The sequence below is a fragment of the Labrus mixtus genome, chromosome 11 (assembly GCF_963584025.1).
Source record: "Labrus mixtus chromosome 11, fLabMix1.1, whole genome shotgun sequence".
NCBI lineage: Eukaryota > Metazoa > Chordata > Actinopteri > Labriformes > Labridae > Labrus > Labrus mixtus.
Window position 1 is genome coordinate 6,537,926 of NC_083622.1, and position 16,434 is coordinate 6,554,359.

At 45.3% G+C, this 16,434-nt stretch overlaps 1 protein-coding gene across 1 annotated transcript; it reads left to right on the top strand.

The window, feature by feature from the left end:
- The first annotated feature begins 1,132 nt into the window (after positions 1-1,132).
- On the top strand, positions 1,133-14,971 carry capn7 (calpain 7). The gene is made up of 21 exons (XM_061049746.1): positions 1,133-1,473; positions 1,721-1,829; positions 3,787-3,944; positions 4,242-4,309; positions 5,139-5,378; positions 5,468-5,554; positions 6,713-6,839; positions 7,787-7,872; positions 8,071-8,164; positions 8,478-8,624; positions 8,840-8,946; positions 9,089-9,209; positions 9,961-10,105; positions 10,795-10,894; positions 11,138-11,273; positions 11,355-11,430; positions 11,779-11,924; positions 13,951-14,013; positions 14,099-14,229; positions 14,332-14,424; positions 14,628-14,971. Exons 1-21 carry the CDS (start codon positions 1,372-1,374, stop codon positions 14,770-14,772), a joined length of 2,481 nt encoding a protein of 826 aa, XP_060905729.1. The 5' UTR covers positions 1,133-1,371; the 3' UTR covers positions 14,773-14,971.
- Positions 14,972-16,434: the final 1,463 nt, after the last annotated feature.

Genomic DNA, 16,434 nt, shown 5'->3' on the forward strand with positions numbered 1-16,434 from the left:
TTCATAAAGCACGTCACACTCTGTTTCCATTGTTGTGTTTATTTAATGCTTTTAAATGTTTTTACACGTCCAAGTCAACTTTCTGCCTTTACATGCAAAAGTTGAAAAGTTGATCTGAACTGGAACTAATAAAACTCTTCTTCAGTCGTTTGCTGCTGAAGATGTCTCTGAAGCTTCTCCGTCATCAGGTCATGGTTAAACGAAGCATCGATGTTCAATCAAAGTAAAAGAGCTTAAATATTTACGCTTAAATATCTGTCACATTGTCAGAATATGCAGGGGTGTTCATTAACATTTTAAGTGAAACTGTTGTGATGTTTCTACACTTTATATAAAACTGTGAACCTGCTCAGATCTGTTACTTTAATGTTTCATTTTTGTTATTCTGTTATTGCTCTTAATTTTGTGTTTTATTTCCATTCCAGCTTTGGCATTTAAACATATGTTTCCCCGGCTAATGAAACCCTTTGAATTGAATTGAACTGAAATATTATCAGTATTTTATTTTGTTTCTCTTTATTCACAAGTTTAGTCAGAAGATTGTAGATTTATCTGTCACCAGTCGGAGGCGGTAATCCAACATTATGGATGACAACCGCCTTTAAAAAACACAGAAAAAGAAAAAGAAGAAGGGAGGAGGAGGAAGAACATCTTAGTTTCTGCTTATAACATGTCTACACTCATGCACTTTAACTTATGTCAATACTGTCCATTTACAACTCTGTTTTTGCACATTTACATTTAATCTTTCATATTTAATTTACAACCATTTACGACTCTGTTTTTGCACATTTACATTTAATCTTCCATATTTAATCTTCCTATTTAAGACTAGTAATGCTTAGTTAAATCCTGGTTGTATATATTCACATTCATTCTTATTTTTGATATTTTTTAGTACTTATTTACTTTGTATTTAATATTACATTGTGTTTTTTTTTTTAACTCATATTGTGTGTTTGGATAACCTGCTGCTGTAACGCCACAATTTCCCAGTTTGGGATCAATAAAGTAATTCTATTCTATTCTATTCTATTCTATCTGTGGAGTTTCTAACCGCCTTTGAACGCAACACACGACAGCCAACAGCCAACGCCTTCCACTGCGCCTGCGCGGGTCGTGTGTCCCGGAAACACCGTGATTGTTTTGGTATTTTGCTGGTGTTGTGTTGTCATCTGACAGAAGGGAAAGTAAACCTCAGGAGTTTATGACACGGAGCTGAGGACTGTCGTCAGGATAGTCTTCAACATGCTGCCTTCAAGTCGATGAATCGAGCTGTGTTTCCGGGGAGAGACAGATATTCTGATATTTTAGTGAATTACGGAAACGAGCGGTTAGCTAGCCTGTTAGCTGTCAGGTGAAGTTTAGAGTATGGACTCCACGGCGCTGGAGAGGGACGCTGTAGTGTTCGCTAAAACAGCTGTAACATACGACCAGAGTGCCAAATACAACGAGGCTGTGTTTTATTACAAGGTAAGTTTATTAATTCATTATAACCAGACTGTGTTTTATATAAAGTAGAGTAAACAGCTGTTAGCTCATCTCACCTGAAAGTAAACAAAGACCTGTTCATGTATTCCTCCTCCACAGACTGAACCTGATGATACTGTTCATTACTGTTTATGTCTCTTTACAGTCTGTTCATGTCTACCATATGTTTTTATGACCTCCACATGTTCTGGTGTCTCCCCCCCCCCCCCCCCCCCCCCCCCCCACCCAGGAGGCAGCCCAGGCCCTCATCTACGCTGGCATGGCCGGGTCCAAGCTGGACGGGATCCAGGACAAAGTGAACGAGTACTTGGATCGGGTCCAGGCTCTCCACAATGCTGGTACGCTCACCTGAGACACGCAGAGACACAGAGGACCCCTCTGGACTCAGGTGTTGTTTGTGCTTTAGGCTGAAGACGATGAGTCTGAACAGAGAGAAAAGAGAGAGAGAGAGATTTCAGGGAAGACTGTGACGGAGAAACATGCAAAGGCGGACTTAGGCTCAGTTGGTAGGTCGAGGGTTCGATCCCCAGCTGGGCAACATGTCCGATGTGTCCTTGGGCAAGACACTTAACCCTGAATTGCTCCTGCTGCTTCGGTGGCGGTGTATGAATGGCATTAGTTACTTCTGATGGATGATACTACATAGCGATCACTACCATCAGTGTGTGAATGTGTAGGTGTGACATGTGGTGTAAAAGCGCTTTGAGTAGTCGGAAGACTAGAAAAGTGTTATATAAGCTCAAGTCCATTTACCATTTAGGCTGGAGACACACTCGAGCATTTTGGGTCTGATTTGGGGACGTCGCAACAAAATACTGTAAATATGACGAAGCCCTGTGGAATCAGTTTCACTTTGAGTTTGAAACGATTCTTGTTTGTCAGGATCTGAAGTATTTCAAATATTCCTTGTCTCAGCGGAGGAAGTTCATTTCCTGTTTGATGAAACTGTTCGTGGAGTAAATAACCTGATGTGTTTTATTCAGCGCTGTTTGTCTTCAGAGTAAGAAGAGGTGCTTTCATGTTGACTTTGTGATTGTGATTTGCATGTTTGCACACCTCGTGTTAAAGAGCAAACAGCAAGGCAAGCTGTTAAACTCAGAGTCAACACGCACATCATCATCACAGTGATGTCAGTGTCTTTAATTAAAGTAATCATTTATTTATAAAGCACTTTTCAAAACACTCAATGGACTCCTCTCGGCGGGATCCAAAGACTGAAGCAACCAATCTCTTGTTTTATTTTAGTGACTAAACTTTGGCCCTCTAGATTCTGCCTGAGAGAAGGAGTCCACTTTGAAGGTCAGAGGTCGTCCTCTGAGAGCTCCGACCTCCGTTTGTGGAGCGGCTGAAGCACATCATTTTGTTAAAGCCAATAAGAAACAGATGATAAAACATAACACACACAAACAGCAGGGCGAAAATAGAGAGTTTTTAAAAGTGACTTAAAATAAGACCGCGTGTGAGCTTCTCTGATCGCCTCCCGCGGGTCATTCGACCACGCAGGAAAAGCTCGCTCAACGCGTAGGTGTGACCTCTGAGTCTGTGGTCATGTTTTGTGGCTCAGCCTGTCGATGACACATTTAGCACTCATTCGTTTTTCTTCCTGCTGTTCAGAAGAGATGACGTATTATTTTTACTTCCTGTAGATGTTTTCTTTTTTACACTATATGACCAAACAAGTCCTCTACTCTCGTCCTCTAAGTGCAAAGAGAGCCAAGGAGATGACGAGGTGCATTGGTGTTTTCTTTTCCAGTCATAATTTGTCTTCAGTCTCATTTTGTGAAATAAATCGTGTGAGAATCGTATCGTGAGTTGAGTGAATCGTTACATTCCTAATCATTTCTCATTCCATAAAAAGATGAAAATTAACAACTTCTGTGGACATTAGGAAACTTCTTGTTTGCTGTTTGTTGTTGCAAGCATCCCTAACCCCCCATAGAGGAACTTTGTGTTGGTTTTGGCGCCACCTGGTGGACAAAGCAGATGTCATGGCTTTGCTAAATACTTTACGTGTGTCAAGTCGTGTTTTCTGATCTCGTCGTGTTTTCTCTGGAACAAACATATCATTATAAATTGTTGCCATGGAAAATGTTTTAACTGTTACTCACTTTGTGTGATCCCCCCACCCCCCGCCCCACCAGCAGTGATTTCAGGCATTAAAATAATAATACAGAAGTAATCGATCCAGTCTCTGAAGGTCTAGTCTACTTTAAGAGGTCACCAGTTTTAACGTCTGTTTCAAAGCTCCTCACTGCAGCTTTAAGAGCGTCCTCCTAACGTTCTCTCTGACTCCAGTCCAGGCCCAGAAGAGTGACCCGCTGAAGTCCCGGCAGCAGGTGGACTTGGAGCGAGCCCACTTCCTGGTCACACAGGCCTTTGAGGAAGACGAGAAGGGAAACGACGATGAAGCCGTTGAACTGTACACTCAGGCTGTGGAGCTGTGCATCAAGACGGTAAGGCCTCCCGTTCTCTGACTCTCTGCTTCTCACCCGTCTCTTCTCACGTGCACTAAACTCCACGATACTTCAGAATGTTTCACTCAGACTTTCAGACTACATCCTGCAACAGGCACACGACCACAGACTGGAGTACTACAGCCTCCGTACATGGGGTGCACACACTTACCACTTGTCCACCGACACCCTTCCTGATATTTTCAGGAGTGCATGTGTGAAAATGACTCTGGAGACATAACTTTGATCACATCGTCCCTTCTTACTCTCATGTTTGTATGACCTCCTGTGTTTCAGTCTAACGACACAGCGGACCAGGCGCTGCAGACCAAACTGAAGCAGCTGGCTCGACAGGCTCTGGACAGGTGAGGCTTCCTGAATGTCAGCTGGACCCATCTTTTATTTCAGGTGTTTCCCCCCGGCTCCCTAAACAGTCCCAACTTTGTTTGGAACATTTCAGATGTGGCGCGCCCAGGACCATTTTTTGTTTTTTGTTCAGCTTTCCATTTACTGGCCTTTTTCCAGCAGTTTCCACATCACGTTTGTGCACGCTGCGCTCTGCACCACGGCTTAGTTCTGTCCGACAGACCACAACCCGAACAACTGGGTCTGTTTCTGGATCATGACCAGGCGGACACACAGGTGCCTTTGGGAAATTTGTATTAGACTCAAAGTGCTGCCAAACATTCAGCAGCTTCCACTCAAATCAATAAATAAAATCATAAGAGAAGATAAGATCACGCCTGAATAAAGAAACAATCAAACAAACAACAACAACAACAATAACAAAGTGCAAACAACAGGATCAGGAGTCTGTATGTTGCTCTGTGAGTTTCCTTCGATGACTTCCTGTCCGGGTCGATCTATTCTGTTCAGCTTGCAGTGGGCTCCGTCAAAAATAGCGGAGTGACGCTGCTGGCACGCTCCTGAGACGGCGCTATAGTGCGCGTCTCAGACAGACTGCAGCACGTATGGACTATGAGGACTTTTTTTTTTTTTTTTTTAAGGGAAATTATTTAAAGTTGATGATGCAACATCTCCTGTTGATTAAAGTTCATTAAAATGAAAAACATCTTCTAAACTGCCCGGATACTAAAGACCATCCTTTACTTCCTGTCTCCTTCTTCATGTCTTTATTCACTTCTTTCATTTGAATGAGTTTAACGGTCTCTCTCTGCCGTTGTTTTCGGGCAGGGCCGAGGGTCTCAAAGAGTCTCAGTCCAGATCAGCTCCGGCTCAGACTCAGGACAGGACGGGGCCTCCAGGAACCAGGCCCAGCGGTGCTGCCAGTTCTGGAGGACCGGCCCGCCAGTTCTTCCCCCTCGGGCCAGACTTCAGCCTCCACGACCGACCGCAGCCCCAGCCAATGAGAGCGGTCCAGTCCAGCGAGCCTCAGGGTCAGCGCTACACGTCTGAGGAGATCGAGGTGCTCAGGTGAGAGCGGGGAGGGGGAGGGGGGGTCTTCACTAAAGAGACGTCTGAGTGTTCTGAAGGTTAACCGCTCTGTCTTTGTTTCCTGTCAGGAGTACTTCTACTATCAACAACATGGCCTACGTGCCCTTCATGAGCGTGGACCTGAGGGAGCGCTTTGCCTTCCCCGTCCCGTTCTCGTGAGTTCCTCTCTCTCTCAGTTTGAGAAGTTATACAAATATAACTTAGAAACATTTAAAGACATAAAATTAATTTAAAACATGTTAAAGTCAGCTAAATCAGGATCGTCGGTAAAAGTGTGATTTAAAGGGACAGCTCCTTCAGCTCAGCCGATCTGATCTCCTCGGGCGGATCGCTCCATGGTTTTTAGTCAGGTGTTTGGAACGAGCGGACGCCGTCTGCCCGAGGATCTCGATGTACGAGGCGGCTCGTTTGGTCTGATGTGTAGCTGGTAGAAAAGGAGCGTTAAAAGTAATCAGTCAAACTTAACAAACACGGAGCCGCGGTGTGAAGACGCTTCAGTGGGAGTGATGTGGTCGAGCTTTCTGGTCAGATAACAGAGAGGTCAGTGGGAGGAGCCAGGAGGGGACGATGACCGTTAAAGGTTAGACTGAGTCGGTCGGGACGTCACTGCTGTCAGTCGGGGGGGAATGCCGCTTCACATCTAAAGGAGTCAGTTGAGGTGATTCAGTCATCTGATCAGGATCCTCCAGGACGAGCTGGAAAACGTTGCTGGGTAGAGGGAGGTCTGGGTTGACTTTTTTCGCCTGCCGCCATCGCAACCCGACCTCGGTGCACCAAACCGTGACCCCGTGCCCTCTGTGTACCGTTACATCCCTCTAACGTACTGATACCTAAGCCGTAGTAATTTTATGAAACCTAAATAATAAAAACATTTATTGGCGTTGCTCGTTTAAATCCTGAACCTTCAGCTCAAAGTTTATCTGAACAACAGAACAGACAAACAGCATTTAACTCAATGACATATGATGGCCAGCAGGGGGCGCTGCAACATCTCAGATAAAATAAATAGCATGTGATCTGTTCATTATGGGACAGACAGTTTTACTGTTGTGACAACATGTCATTACAAACGTTAACGGGTCATTGAATGAAGCGCTTTAATCAGCTGATAACCTCGCCGTCCTTTAACGTACACACCGCCTCCTGAAAAGAAGAGCTGAAGGACTAAAGACAAACTCATAAGATGAGCAAACACGACAGCAGGATGATGTTTGTTACAGAGGAGGCTGAAGAAATGCTTTCAGTGTTTCTGTGATTGCTTTATGATCGTGATGTGACTTATGTTGTATCAACTCTTCTTCTTCTTCTCACAGGGACAAAACCGGGAAGCTGGCTCTGTCACCCAAACAGAAAGCCATCTTCTCCCGCTGGGTCCGTCCAGACGAGATCTGTAATAACCCCACCATGATCATGTCTGTGTCCAGCTTCAGCATCAAGCAGGTCAGAGCGGATGGAGCCTCCGTCTGTTAAACACCAACTGATATTTACTGTCCTGTATTTCTGTGGCAGACGTCACCCTGTGAATAGGTTAAACGTCACATATCCTCCTCCTCTTCTTCAGTTTAAATAAGTCTCAGAGCTCCTCAAAACATGTGCGTGAAGTTTCTTGTTCTAAATCCACTCTGATCCTGTATTTGATCATGCCTATAAACCCCTCTATTTCAGCCCTGCTCAGAACAGGCTGTTTCTGTGTCTGTACCTTTAAATATGTAAATGAGCTGTGTCTGACCACGCCCCCTCTCATGAAGGGCTTGGGTGTCTTGGGCTTTCTCGCTCCATGTCCTATTGTTTACGGTGAGAAGGCAGACTGAGAGGGCAGAAGTGTCACCCAACTGGGGGAGGGGTTACTGCCCTTTGTGATGTCATGAAGGGAAAATCTCCAAATGGCCTATTTGAGCACACATTTTCTGAAAAGTGGAGCAGGCAGAAGACGGAGAGGATGGAGTTTTCTCATAACTGGGGGGTTTGTAGACAGACTAGAGACACATATTAGAGTTAGAGGAACATGGTGAAGTGTGTTTTGTATAATATGTGACCTTTAAATGTAGAGCCGCACTCGACTGAGTTTCTGTCTAGTTGATATCAGGTGTTCGGAATTTACTGGTCACATTTATGTCAGGCCTTATTTCTTAGCACACAAACTAAATTAGTTATTGTAGATACACCGAGCATAGAACGTACATCCCACTGAGCTGACGTGTGTTTTCTGTTGGATGCGTGCGCTTGTTTAAAGTCGGCCAGTAGAGGGCGCAGCTGCATCCCAGTCAGACGTGACATGACAGGAAGTAGCCTTCAGAAGTGAAACCTGAAACTTTAATGATCTTAGTTTAAAGATGTTGAAACCATCTTAGAGTGTTCATGACGTGATCCTGTGTCCCTGTGTGCAGACCGTGGTGTCTGACTGTTCCTTTGTGGCGTCACTCGCCATCAGCGCGGCCTACGAGAGGCGCTACAACAAGAAACTCATCACCAGGTACGATGAGCAGACGATCATCTTTTACCTTTTTCAGCAACTTTCACATCTGACCCTTTGAAGACCCCAAAAAACAACTCTATTTTATATCCCACGTTAATTTTAAACTGTGTGTGTGTGTGTCTCTGTGTGTGTGTTCGTGCTCCTGTGTGTGTGTGTGTGTGTGTGTGTCTGTGTCTGTGTCTGTGTGTGTTCCAGCGTCATCTATCCTCAGAACAGACGAGGGGAACCAGAGTATAACCCGTGTGGGAAGTACATGGTCAAACTGCACATCAACGGAGTCCCCAGGAAGGTAAGGGTTAAATCCCTGCAGCTCGTCAATCTGTAGGAGACGCTAATAATATATATATTAGTATATATATATATATATATATATAGTTTTATATATGGTTTTATATATAAATAAATAAATACATAAGTGCAGGTTTAGTTGAGGGGTGCTGAAGCAGATAACAGCAGGTTTAAATGTTTCTATTGTAAACCTTTATAGAGACTTCACATCTCCTCCTCCTCTTCATCCAGTTTCTCTAAGTCTCAAACACGTCAGTGAAGTTTCTTGTTCTAAATCCAGTCGTCATGAGAGCACTTCTCCGTCCCTGCTGCAGGTGATCATAGATGACTACCTGCCCGTGGATCGTAACGGGGAGTTGCTGTGCTCCTACTCCAGCAACAGGAATGAGCTCTGGGTGTCCCTGATCGAGAAGGCCTACATGAAGGTGATGGGAGGATACGACTTCCCCGGCTCCAACTCGGTGAGTGAAGGTGGAGAGACTCAGCTTTATAACTCTCAGTTCAAACTGATGACAGGGAACAAGAGAGCGAGGAGGTAATATCACACAGGCTGTAAACACATGGAGGTCTCTGCAGGTCTTTAACATCCTCCACTCTTCAGCATCAAACTGAAAACCTGAAGTTTGGAAAGAATCCAGGTTGTAAAACAGTCTGAACTTTTGTTTATGTTTTGCAGAATATCGATCTGCACGCGCTCACTGGCTGGATCCCTGAACGCATCGCCATGCACTCAGACAATCAGTCGTTCAGCAAAGACGACACGTTCAGGATGCTGTTCCAGAGGTGAGGGCGCCGCTCTCACACCTCGCTGTGTCCGTTCTTTAATGTCTCCACCTCTGTTTGACCTGTGTTTGTTTTCTACTCTCTCCCTCTCTCCCTCCCTCCCTCTCTCTCTCTCTCTCTCTCTCTCGTGCTCTGTTGCCAGGTTTCACAGGGGCGACGTCCTCGTCACCACGGCAACAGGCATGATGTCAGAGGAGGAAGGGGAGAGATGGGGTCTGGTGCCAACACACGCCTACGCTGTTCTCGACATCCGGGAATACAAGGTCGGCCGAAAATAAATACATTCATCTTAACCTATTTTATAAAATATGTAAAAACTTAATGTCACAAAGTGAAACTGAAATCCAGACGCGGTCAGCCACATTAAATTAAAGACAGCTCGCCACTTTCTACTGGTAACACGGGGAGAGGAGGGGGGGGGGGTAATAAAGGAAGACGACGAGTGGAAAAGAAGCAAGAGGAAAACGTAAAGTAGTTAAAACATTGTTTAAGACTCTGTGGTCGAAAGAGAAGAAACACTGAGTCAGTGTTTTTTCTTACGCTGACAGTAAGACCCCGGGTCCACACGGCGTGATGTTCAGTTGTTTACCATGACTAGAGAGCGCTTGCAGCAACAGGCGGCCGACCTCGGGGCGTTCCAGTGGAGACTCTTATTGTCCTTCTATCTGATGCCTTTGTTGTAATTAACTGTGTGTGTGTGTGTGTGTGTGTGTGTGTGTGTGTGTGTGTGTGTGTGTGTGTGTGTGTGTGTGTGTGTGTGTGTGTGTGTGTGTGTGTGTGTGTGTGTGTGTGTGTGTGTGTGTGTGTGTGTGTGTGTGTGTGTGTGTGTGTGTGTGTGTGTGTGTGTGTGTGTGTGTGTGTGTGTGTGTGTGTGTGTGTGTGTGTGTGTGTGTGTGTGTGTGTGTGTGTGTGTGTGTGTGTGTGTGTGTGTGTGTGTGTGTGTGTGTGTGTGTGTGTGTGTGTGTGTGTGTGTGTGTGTGTGTGTGTGTGTGTGTGTGTGTGTTGCTCTCGTAGGGAATGCGTTTCCTGCAGCTGAAGAATCCGTGGAGTCACCTGCGCTGGAAGGGCCGTTACAGCGAGCGAGACGAGAAGAACTGGACACCCGACCTCCTCAAGTATCTCAACTTTGATCCAAAGACAGCCCAGAAGTTCGATAACGGTACTCGATTTGTTTTCTTAAAAGAACCTAAAAACGATGATAACACTGAAGATAACGTGCTGACTCCTCAGTGAAAAGTCTTCTTAGTCCTGCTGCTTATTTTAGATGAATCCGCCTCAGGACGGCGTTCACCGCTCGATCTCAGGACAACTCTGACTCACTGTGAGAGCTTTGACTTCTGTCTTTATGTCCCAGGACAGTTTAACTCCTTCTTGTTAGAGATTTGTCAGAGTGGCAGGAGAAGAAGAAAGCGACTCAGCTGCAGAGAAGCGGAGTCTGCAGCAGCACATCACATGTGATGTGTTTGTGTTTTCACCTGTCAATCAATCAATCAAACTTTATTTATATAGCACCTTTCAGACAAATTAAATTGCAGTTCAAAGTGCTTAACAAGAGTGCAGAAAAGTTATTGACGAAAAGTAGTTTATAAAATCATTGATAAAAACTTTGAGAGACCAATGGACACCAATAAGAATTAAAAATAAAATATATGTATAAAAATAAAATACAATAAAATCCGACACATAAAAGCAACAAGATATTAAAATAAATACATAAGAGGAAAATATTTAAAATTGTAGTAGGATAAAAAGACAATACAATAATGTTAAGATTTGAATTGATATAAAACACTATATAAAAGCCAGACTGAATAAATGAGTTTTAAGACTATCTGTGTTCCTCTCCAGGTGTGTTCTGGATCGCATGGGAGGACCTTTGTCAGTACTATGATGTCATCTACCTGAGCTGGAACCCCGCCCTGTTCAAGGACTCCTCCTGCATCCACAGGTGTGTGTGTGTCTGTGTGTGTCTGTGTGTGTGTGTGTGTGTATTTTGAGCAACAATTAAAAAAAAATCCTCTGAAAGTAGAGAAAGAAAGTTGATTTTATATTTCAGTAACTTTTCAAGCTGTTTGCAGGATTCATCTTCATCGATCAAAATCGGAGGATTTTCTTCTTCATGTCGTTAATTATCCGTCAAAAGAACAAAAAGCGTGCGTTCTAATCAGAGTCTGGTGTTTGTGCTCTGCAGTAGCTGGGATGGGAAGCAGGGCCCGGTGAAGGACGTCTACAGTCTGGCCAACAACCCGCAGTACAAGCTGGAGGTCCAGTGTCCAGCAGGGGGCGCTGCTGTGTGGGTGCTGCTCACCAGACACATCACAGACAAGGTAGAGACACAAGTCCAGATCATCACCATCATCCTCCATCTAACACCTGTTAATCTGTTAACCATCTGTGTGTCTGTCCAGGACGACTTTGCACAGAACAGGGAGTTTATCACCCTCGTCGTTTACAAGACCGATGGGAAGAAGGTGTACTACCCAGGTGAGCTGACAGGTGTCTTTAAACTGCTTCAGACTCTGAAATGATCTATGGCAGCAGCAGCTAGATCATCAACAAGCTGTTACTAAGGACATCATACGGTTGCTATGGAAGGTGCTCTAATCTCAGTCTAACTGTGATCATATCAATCCACAGAAAGTAGTCCGGTTAAAAAGACGTGGGTGAGAGAAAAAAGGATCAAAGATTTAAAAGCTGAACGTTACGACTGACAGGAAGTAAAAGGTGTCGGGAAAGAGACGGTGGAGTTTAAAGATGGAGGACATGATGGGGCAGACAGTCCTCCCATCCTGTAATAACAACCCGCTCACTTTACATTATCCCCCCCCCCAGCGGACCCCCCTCCCTTCATCGACGGCATCCGGATCAACAGCCCCCACTACCTGACCAAGATGAAGCTGACCAGCGCAGGAACACACACCTTCACACTGGTGGTGTCCCAGTACGAGAAACAGAACACCATCAACTACACTCTGAGGGTGAGGGACGCTTCTGTTAAAACGTTTGTAACCTTGAAAAGAGAAACTCAGAATGTATTTATTTAAAGACGTGTATCTGATCTCTTTTCTGGAGCCTGTTCTTCTTTGATGGATTTCATTAATGTGGATTTTGAAGTGCCTGATCTTTTATTTTTTTATTGTGCTAATTGTGAAAACAGTTCGATAAGTGACGATAGCAAACAGAGCAGGAGTAAAGTTTAGACAGAAATAAAGATAAACAGCAAACAAGGAAGAAGAAGAACAGAGAGAGGGAGAGGGAGAGAGAGGGAGAGAGAGAGAGAGAGAGAGGGGGAGGGGGAGGGGGAGAGGGAGGGAGGGAGAGAGAGAGGGAGGGAGAGAGGGAGGGAGAGAGAGAGAGAGAGAGAGAGCCCAAAGGGGTCGATGATACCGTTTGTCTTTGGACGCGTCCCCTAGACTCTCAGGACGGGACTTGCCAGTTGCAGTACCCGGCAGATTTATGGTATGCACATGTGATAGAGTGGGGACCAGACCCCGAGGAGGGAGATACACCCCCCCCCCCCCCCTCAAATGAAGTCGCACACTACATTGTTTTCAGTATCGTTGTTGTTTTACTGCGTTGTCCTGCCCCTCCCTCCTGAACATCCTGTGGTGTGTGATTCTGCACACATCACTGCTGATGATTGAGAGATCCTCATTGGATCTCATGTCACAAACCTGTACACACACACAAAGTGGGCGGAGCATCATCCTCCCTCTAATCTTTGTCTGCGCCTGTCGCCCCTCTGTAGCACATTTCTCATATCACTGGTTTACACACGACCCTGTTCTGTGTGTGTGTGTGTGTGTGTGTGTTTATGTGTGTGTGTGTGTGTGTGTGTGTGTGTGTGTGTGTGTGTGTCTGTGTGTGTGCATGTGTGTTTATGTGTGTGTGTTTATGTGTGTCTCTCTCTGTGTGTGTGTGTGTGTGTCTGTGTGTGTGTGTGTGTATTTGTGCACATGTGACCCAGATCTACTCTGAGTTATTTATAATTCATGGCGTCTTGCTGCTGACTGTAGCGAGGCGTGTGGCGTGCTCATTAAAGAGACTCTCCGTTCACATGTGTAGAGACATCACATGGTGTCACCTCTAACCACTGTAAGCTCGCTCGCCCCCTCTCTCTCTCTCTCCCCTCCCGTCGGCTCAGATCAGCGTCTAACTCTGAAGCTCGTCCTAACAGTAACTGACTCGACTCTCTCGTTCTGAGTCTTCAGCAGAGATCGAAGCATGGAGCAGAAAACGTGACGTCTGATATAAATCTCTACTCTGTGCAGATAGTCATGAAGAAATGAACAGCTGGGATTCTGTTTGGAAACATTTAAGGTTGATCCTTAACTCCAGCAGCTCTCTGCTTCATGTTGATGTTTGTGCTTGGTGTTAGCTTCCTGTTTTGGCCTCAGAACATGAAGACTCTTGATGCATCCAGCCGCTCGCCGTCCTGAGCCAACACGGTATAGAGTAAGGAACGTAGCCATCGTTAAGCGACCCTACTTTGGTGTTTCTTTGATTCAAGAAAACAGACATCATGCTGTTTAGATGAAGACTTGAACCCTAGGGATGGAGAAGATGAAGTCGTTAGGGAAATGTTTACTGAGGGAATAAATCAGCTGAGAACGAGGCGTCATTTCTTTCGTTTGTTTCTACCTGTGTGACCAGTTTACCAGTATACTGAAGAAACATGCACGCTCATGACCCCAAGCCCCCATCACTCTCTGCACGCCACCTGACACCTCTGTTCATTGTGTATTACAGGCGTCCTATTGGCTGCTCAGTTTTTAAATGTGGGTCTGAACTTTACATCTATCAACGTTAGCGTAGGCTGAGAGCTCGACTAGCGTACAGGTAGCTAGCAGGATTACAAAGTCCCCCTGGTGGACACAGATGGTACTGACAGAGACAGCTGCTCACTGACTGAGTGATGATGAACTCGATGGAGATCGTCTCACAGTCCTGTTGGATCACTTTCATCAGGTCCTTCTTCTAATCTATCTTTCTTTTCTTTCTCAGGTTTACTCTGGAAATAAATTCAACTTCTCCAAGATCCCGAATCCCTTCACACAGACCAAAAGGGTTCGTTATCCTCTCTTTAACTTACAAGTTTACAGCCGTACTTTATTCCTCTTGCTGCTCTCTGAAGCTGTGCTCCTGTCTGCAGATTAACGGCCAGTGGAAAGGCGCCTCTGCAGGAGGATGTGGGAACTACAAGGACTCATACAAGCACAACCCCATCTACCAGATCAACGTGGAGCGGACTGGACCGCTGCTCATCGAGCTGCGAGGGTCCAGGTCAGGCTGACTCAGAGGGTTAGGGGAGTTAGGGTTAAATCAAATCAAAGAGATATTTGATCAGACCCTGACTGTCATCTCTCTGTCCGTGTGCGTCTGCAGGCAGTACAGCGTTGGTTTCGAGATGGTCACCGTGTCGCAGGTCGGCGATCCCGGACCGGCCGCCTTCCAGAAGAAGAGCAGTGGAGATTACAGGTAAGAACAAAGCGTGCTCAGGTGAGGAGGTGTGGTCACAGAGAGCGGTAGCGTCTTTTTTCATTTATTTCAATGAGTAGAGAGCGTTAGCAGCAGGCGGAGAAAAAGTGCAGCGCTTGCTTTGAGTTAAAAATGTTTCAGAGGCGCTGCTGATGTCCGGCCTAAAGGTTGAACATGACCTCAAAGTGTCTCTCTGTCTCCAGGTGTGGATTCTGCTACATGGAGGCCGAACTCGTCCCAGCAGGAATCTACAACGTCATCCCCACCACCTTCCTGCCCAAACAGGAAGGACCCTTCTTCTTGGACTTTGGCAGCACCGCGTCCCTCAAGGTCTCCCAGCTTCAATGAAGAAACCGCTGGAGAGAGAGAGAGAAGGGGGGAGGGGGGGGTCGGGTGCAGGAGAGAAAGAGAGAGAGTAACGAGGTGTGGGACTCAGCGAGACTCAAACAGAATCTGGTTCTGGTTTTGGTTCTGGTTCTGGTTCTGGTTCTCTGGTTGTCTCTCTGAAACACGAGTAACAGATGGACTGCGGACCAGAAGAGCCAAATCTTTTTAGGACTGAATAAAAAACACTTTTACCAAAACTTTTAAACAGTTATCTCGATGAAAGTAACAGTTCTGGATCAGATGGTTCGATGTGAACATAACACGGCCACGGCCTACGACAAACAGGGCCGACTGAACGCCAGCCAATAAGGGAGCAGCACATGTAACTGTAGTTAGTTAGCTGCCATCACTGTCCTCATTCATCAATAGATAAAGCAGTCTACAAGAGAAAGACAGCAGAGATACAGAGAGTCAGAGTTTAGACATTCAGAGGATGTGAAGTATAAAAACCTAAAGGTTGACATCGTCTGCCAAACAACTTGAAGAAGATAGAGTAGGTAGAAAGTGGCGCCAAAGATAGAAAACTAAATTAATATAACAGTTTGTATGGGGGGGGGGCACTTCTCGTTTAGTTTGAGATCTAAAGTCTGGAGTTAGAAGAGGATTTAAAGTGTTTGAAGGGACAGTTTTTATTCTCAGGAGCGGCGTGCAGCGGCACAGGGAGTCCAGTACGGCAGCAGCTGAATGACGACTCTGCATGTTGTGTGTGTGTGTGGATTTCACTGAGCGGCCTCAGGTCAGCACACAGCACGGCTTGAGACAGATATCACAAACAGTGAGAGTGTGTGTGTGTGTGTGTGTGTGCGTGCATGTGTGCGTGCATGTGTGCGTGCGTGAGTCTGAGTAATGTTGATCACTTTTCACAGTCAACATTTAAAAATGTATTCATGCCAAGAACGCGTCCTCTGTTTCCTCTGTAGAGGATGTGCTGCACTTTTCTGTCATTTCTCATTTTGTTCATCAAATGTATGGAAATAAAAATCTGACAGTTTGTTCAACACGAACTCAGAGATGAGCTCATCTTATATCCTGTTGTATGTATGATGTCATGTTTGCAGATGTGATGATGTCATGTTTGCAGCAGTGATGACGTCATGTCGTATGAGTGATGATGTCATGTTTGCAGATGTGATGACGTCATGTCGTATGAGTGATGATGTCATGTTTGCAGATGTGATGACGTCATGTCGTATGAGTGATGATGTCATGTTTGCAGATGTGATGACGTCATGTATGAGTGATGATGTCATGTTTGCAGATGTGATGACGTCATGTCGTATGAGTGATGATGTCATGTATGAGTGATGTCATGTTTTCAGAAGTGATGAGGTCATGTTTGCAGCAGTGGTGATGTCATGTATGAGTGATGAGGTCATGTTTGCAGCAGTGATGATGTCATGTTTGCAGCAGTGATGATGTCATGTTTGCAGCAGTGATGTCATGTTTGCAGCAGTGATGAGGTCATGTATGAGTGGTGATGTCATGTTTGCAGCAGTGATGATGTCATGTTTGCAGCAGTGATGTCATGTTTGCGGCACTTGCACTGATGATGCTGGACTCGTGTTCAAACTTTGAATACAGAAAAACAAAGTGAATCTGAATGTCTCTTAAGTCTTTTATTGT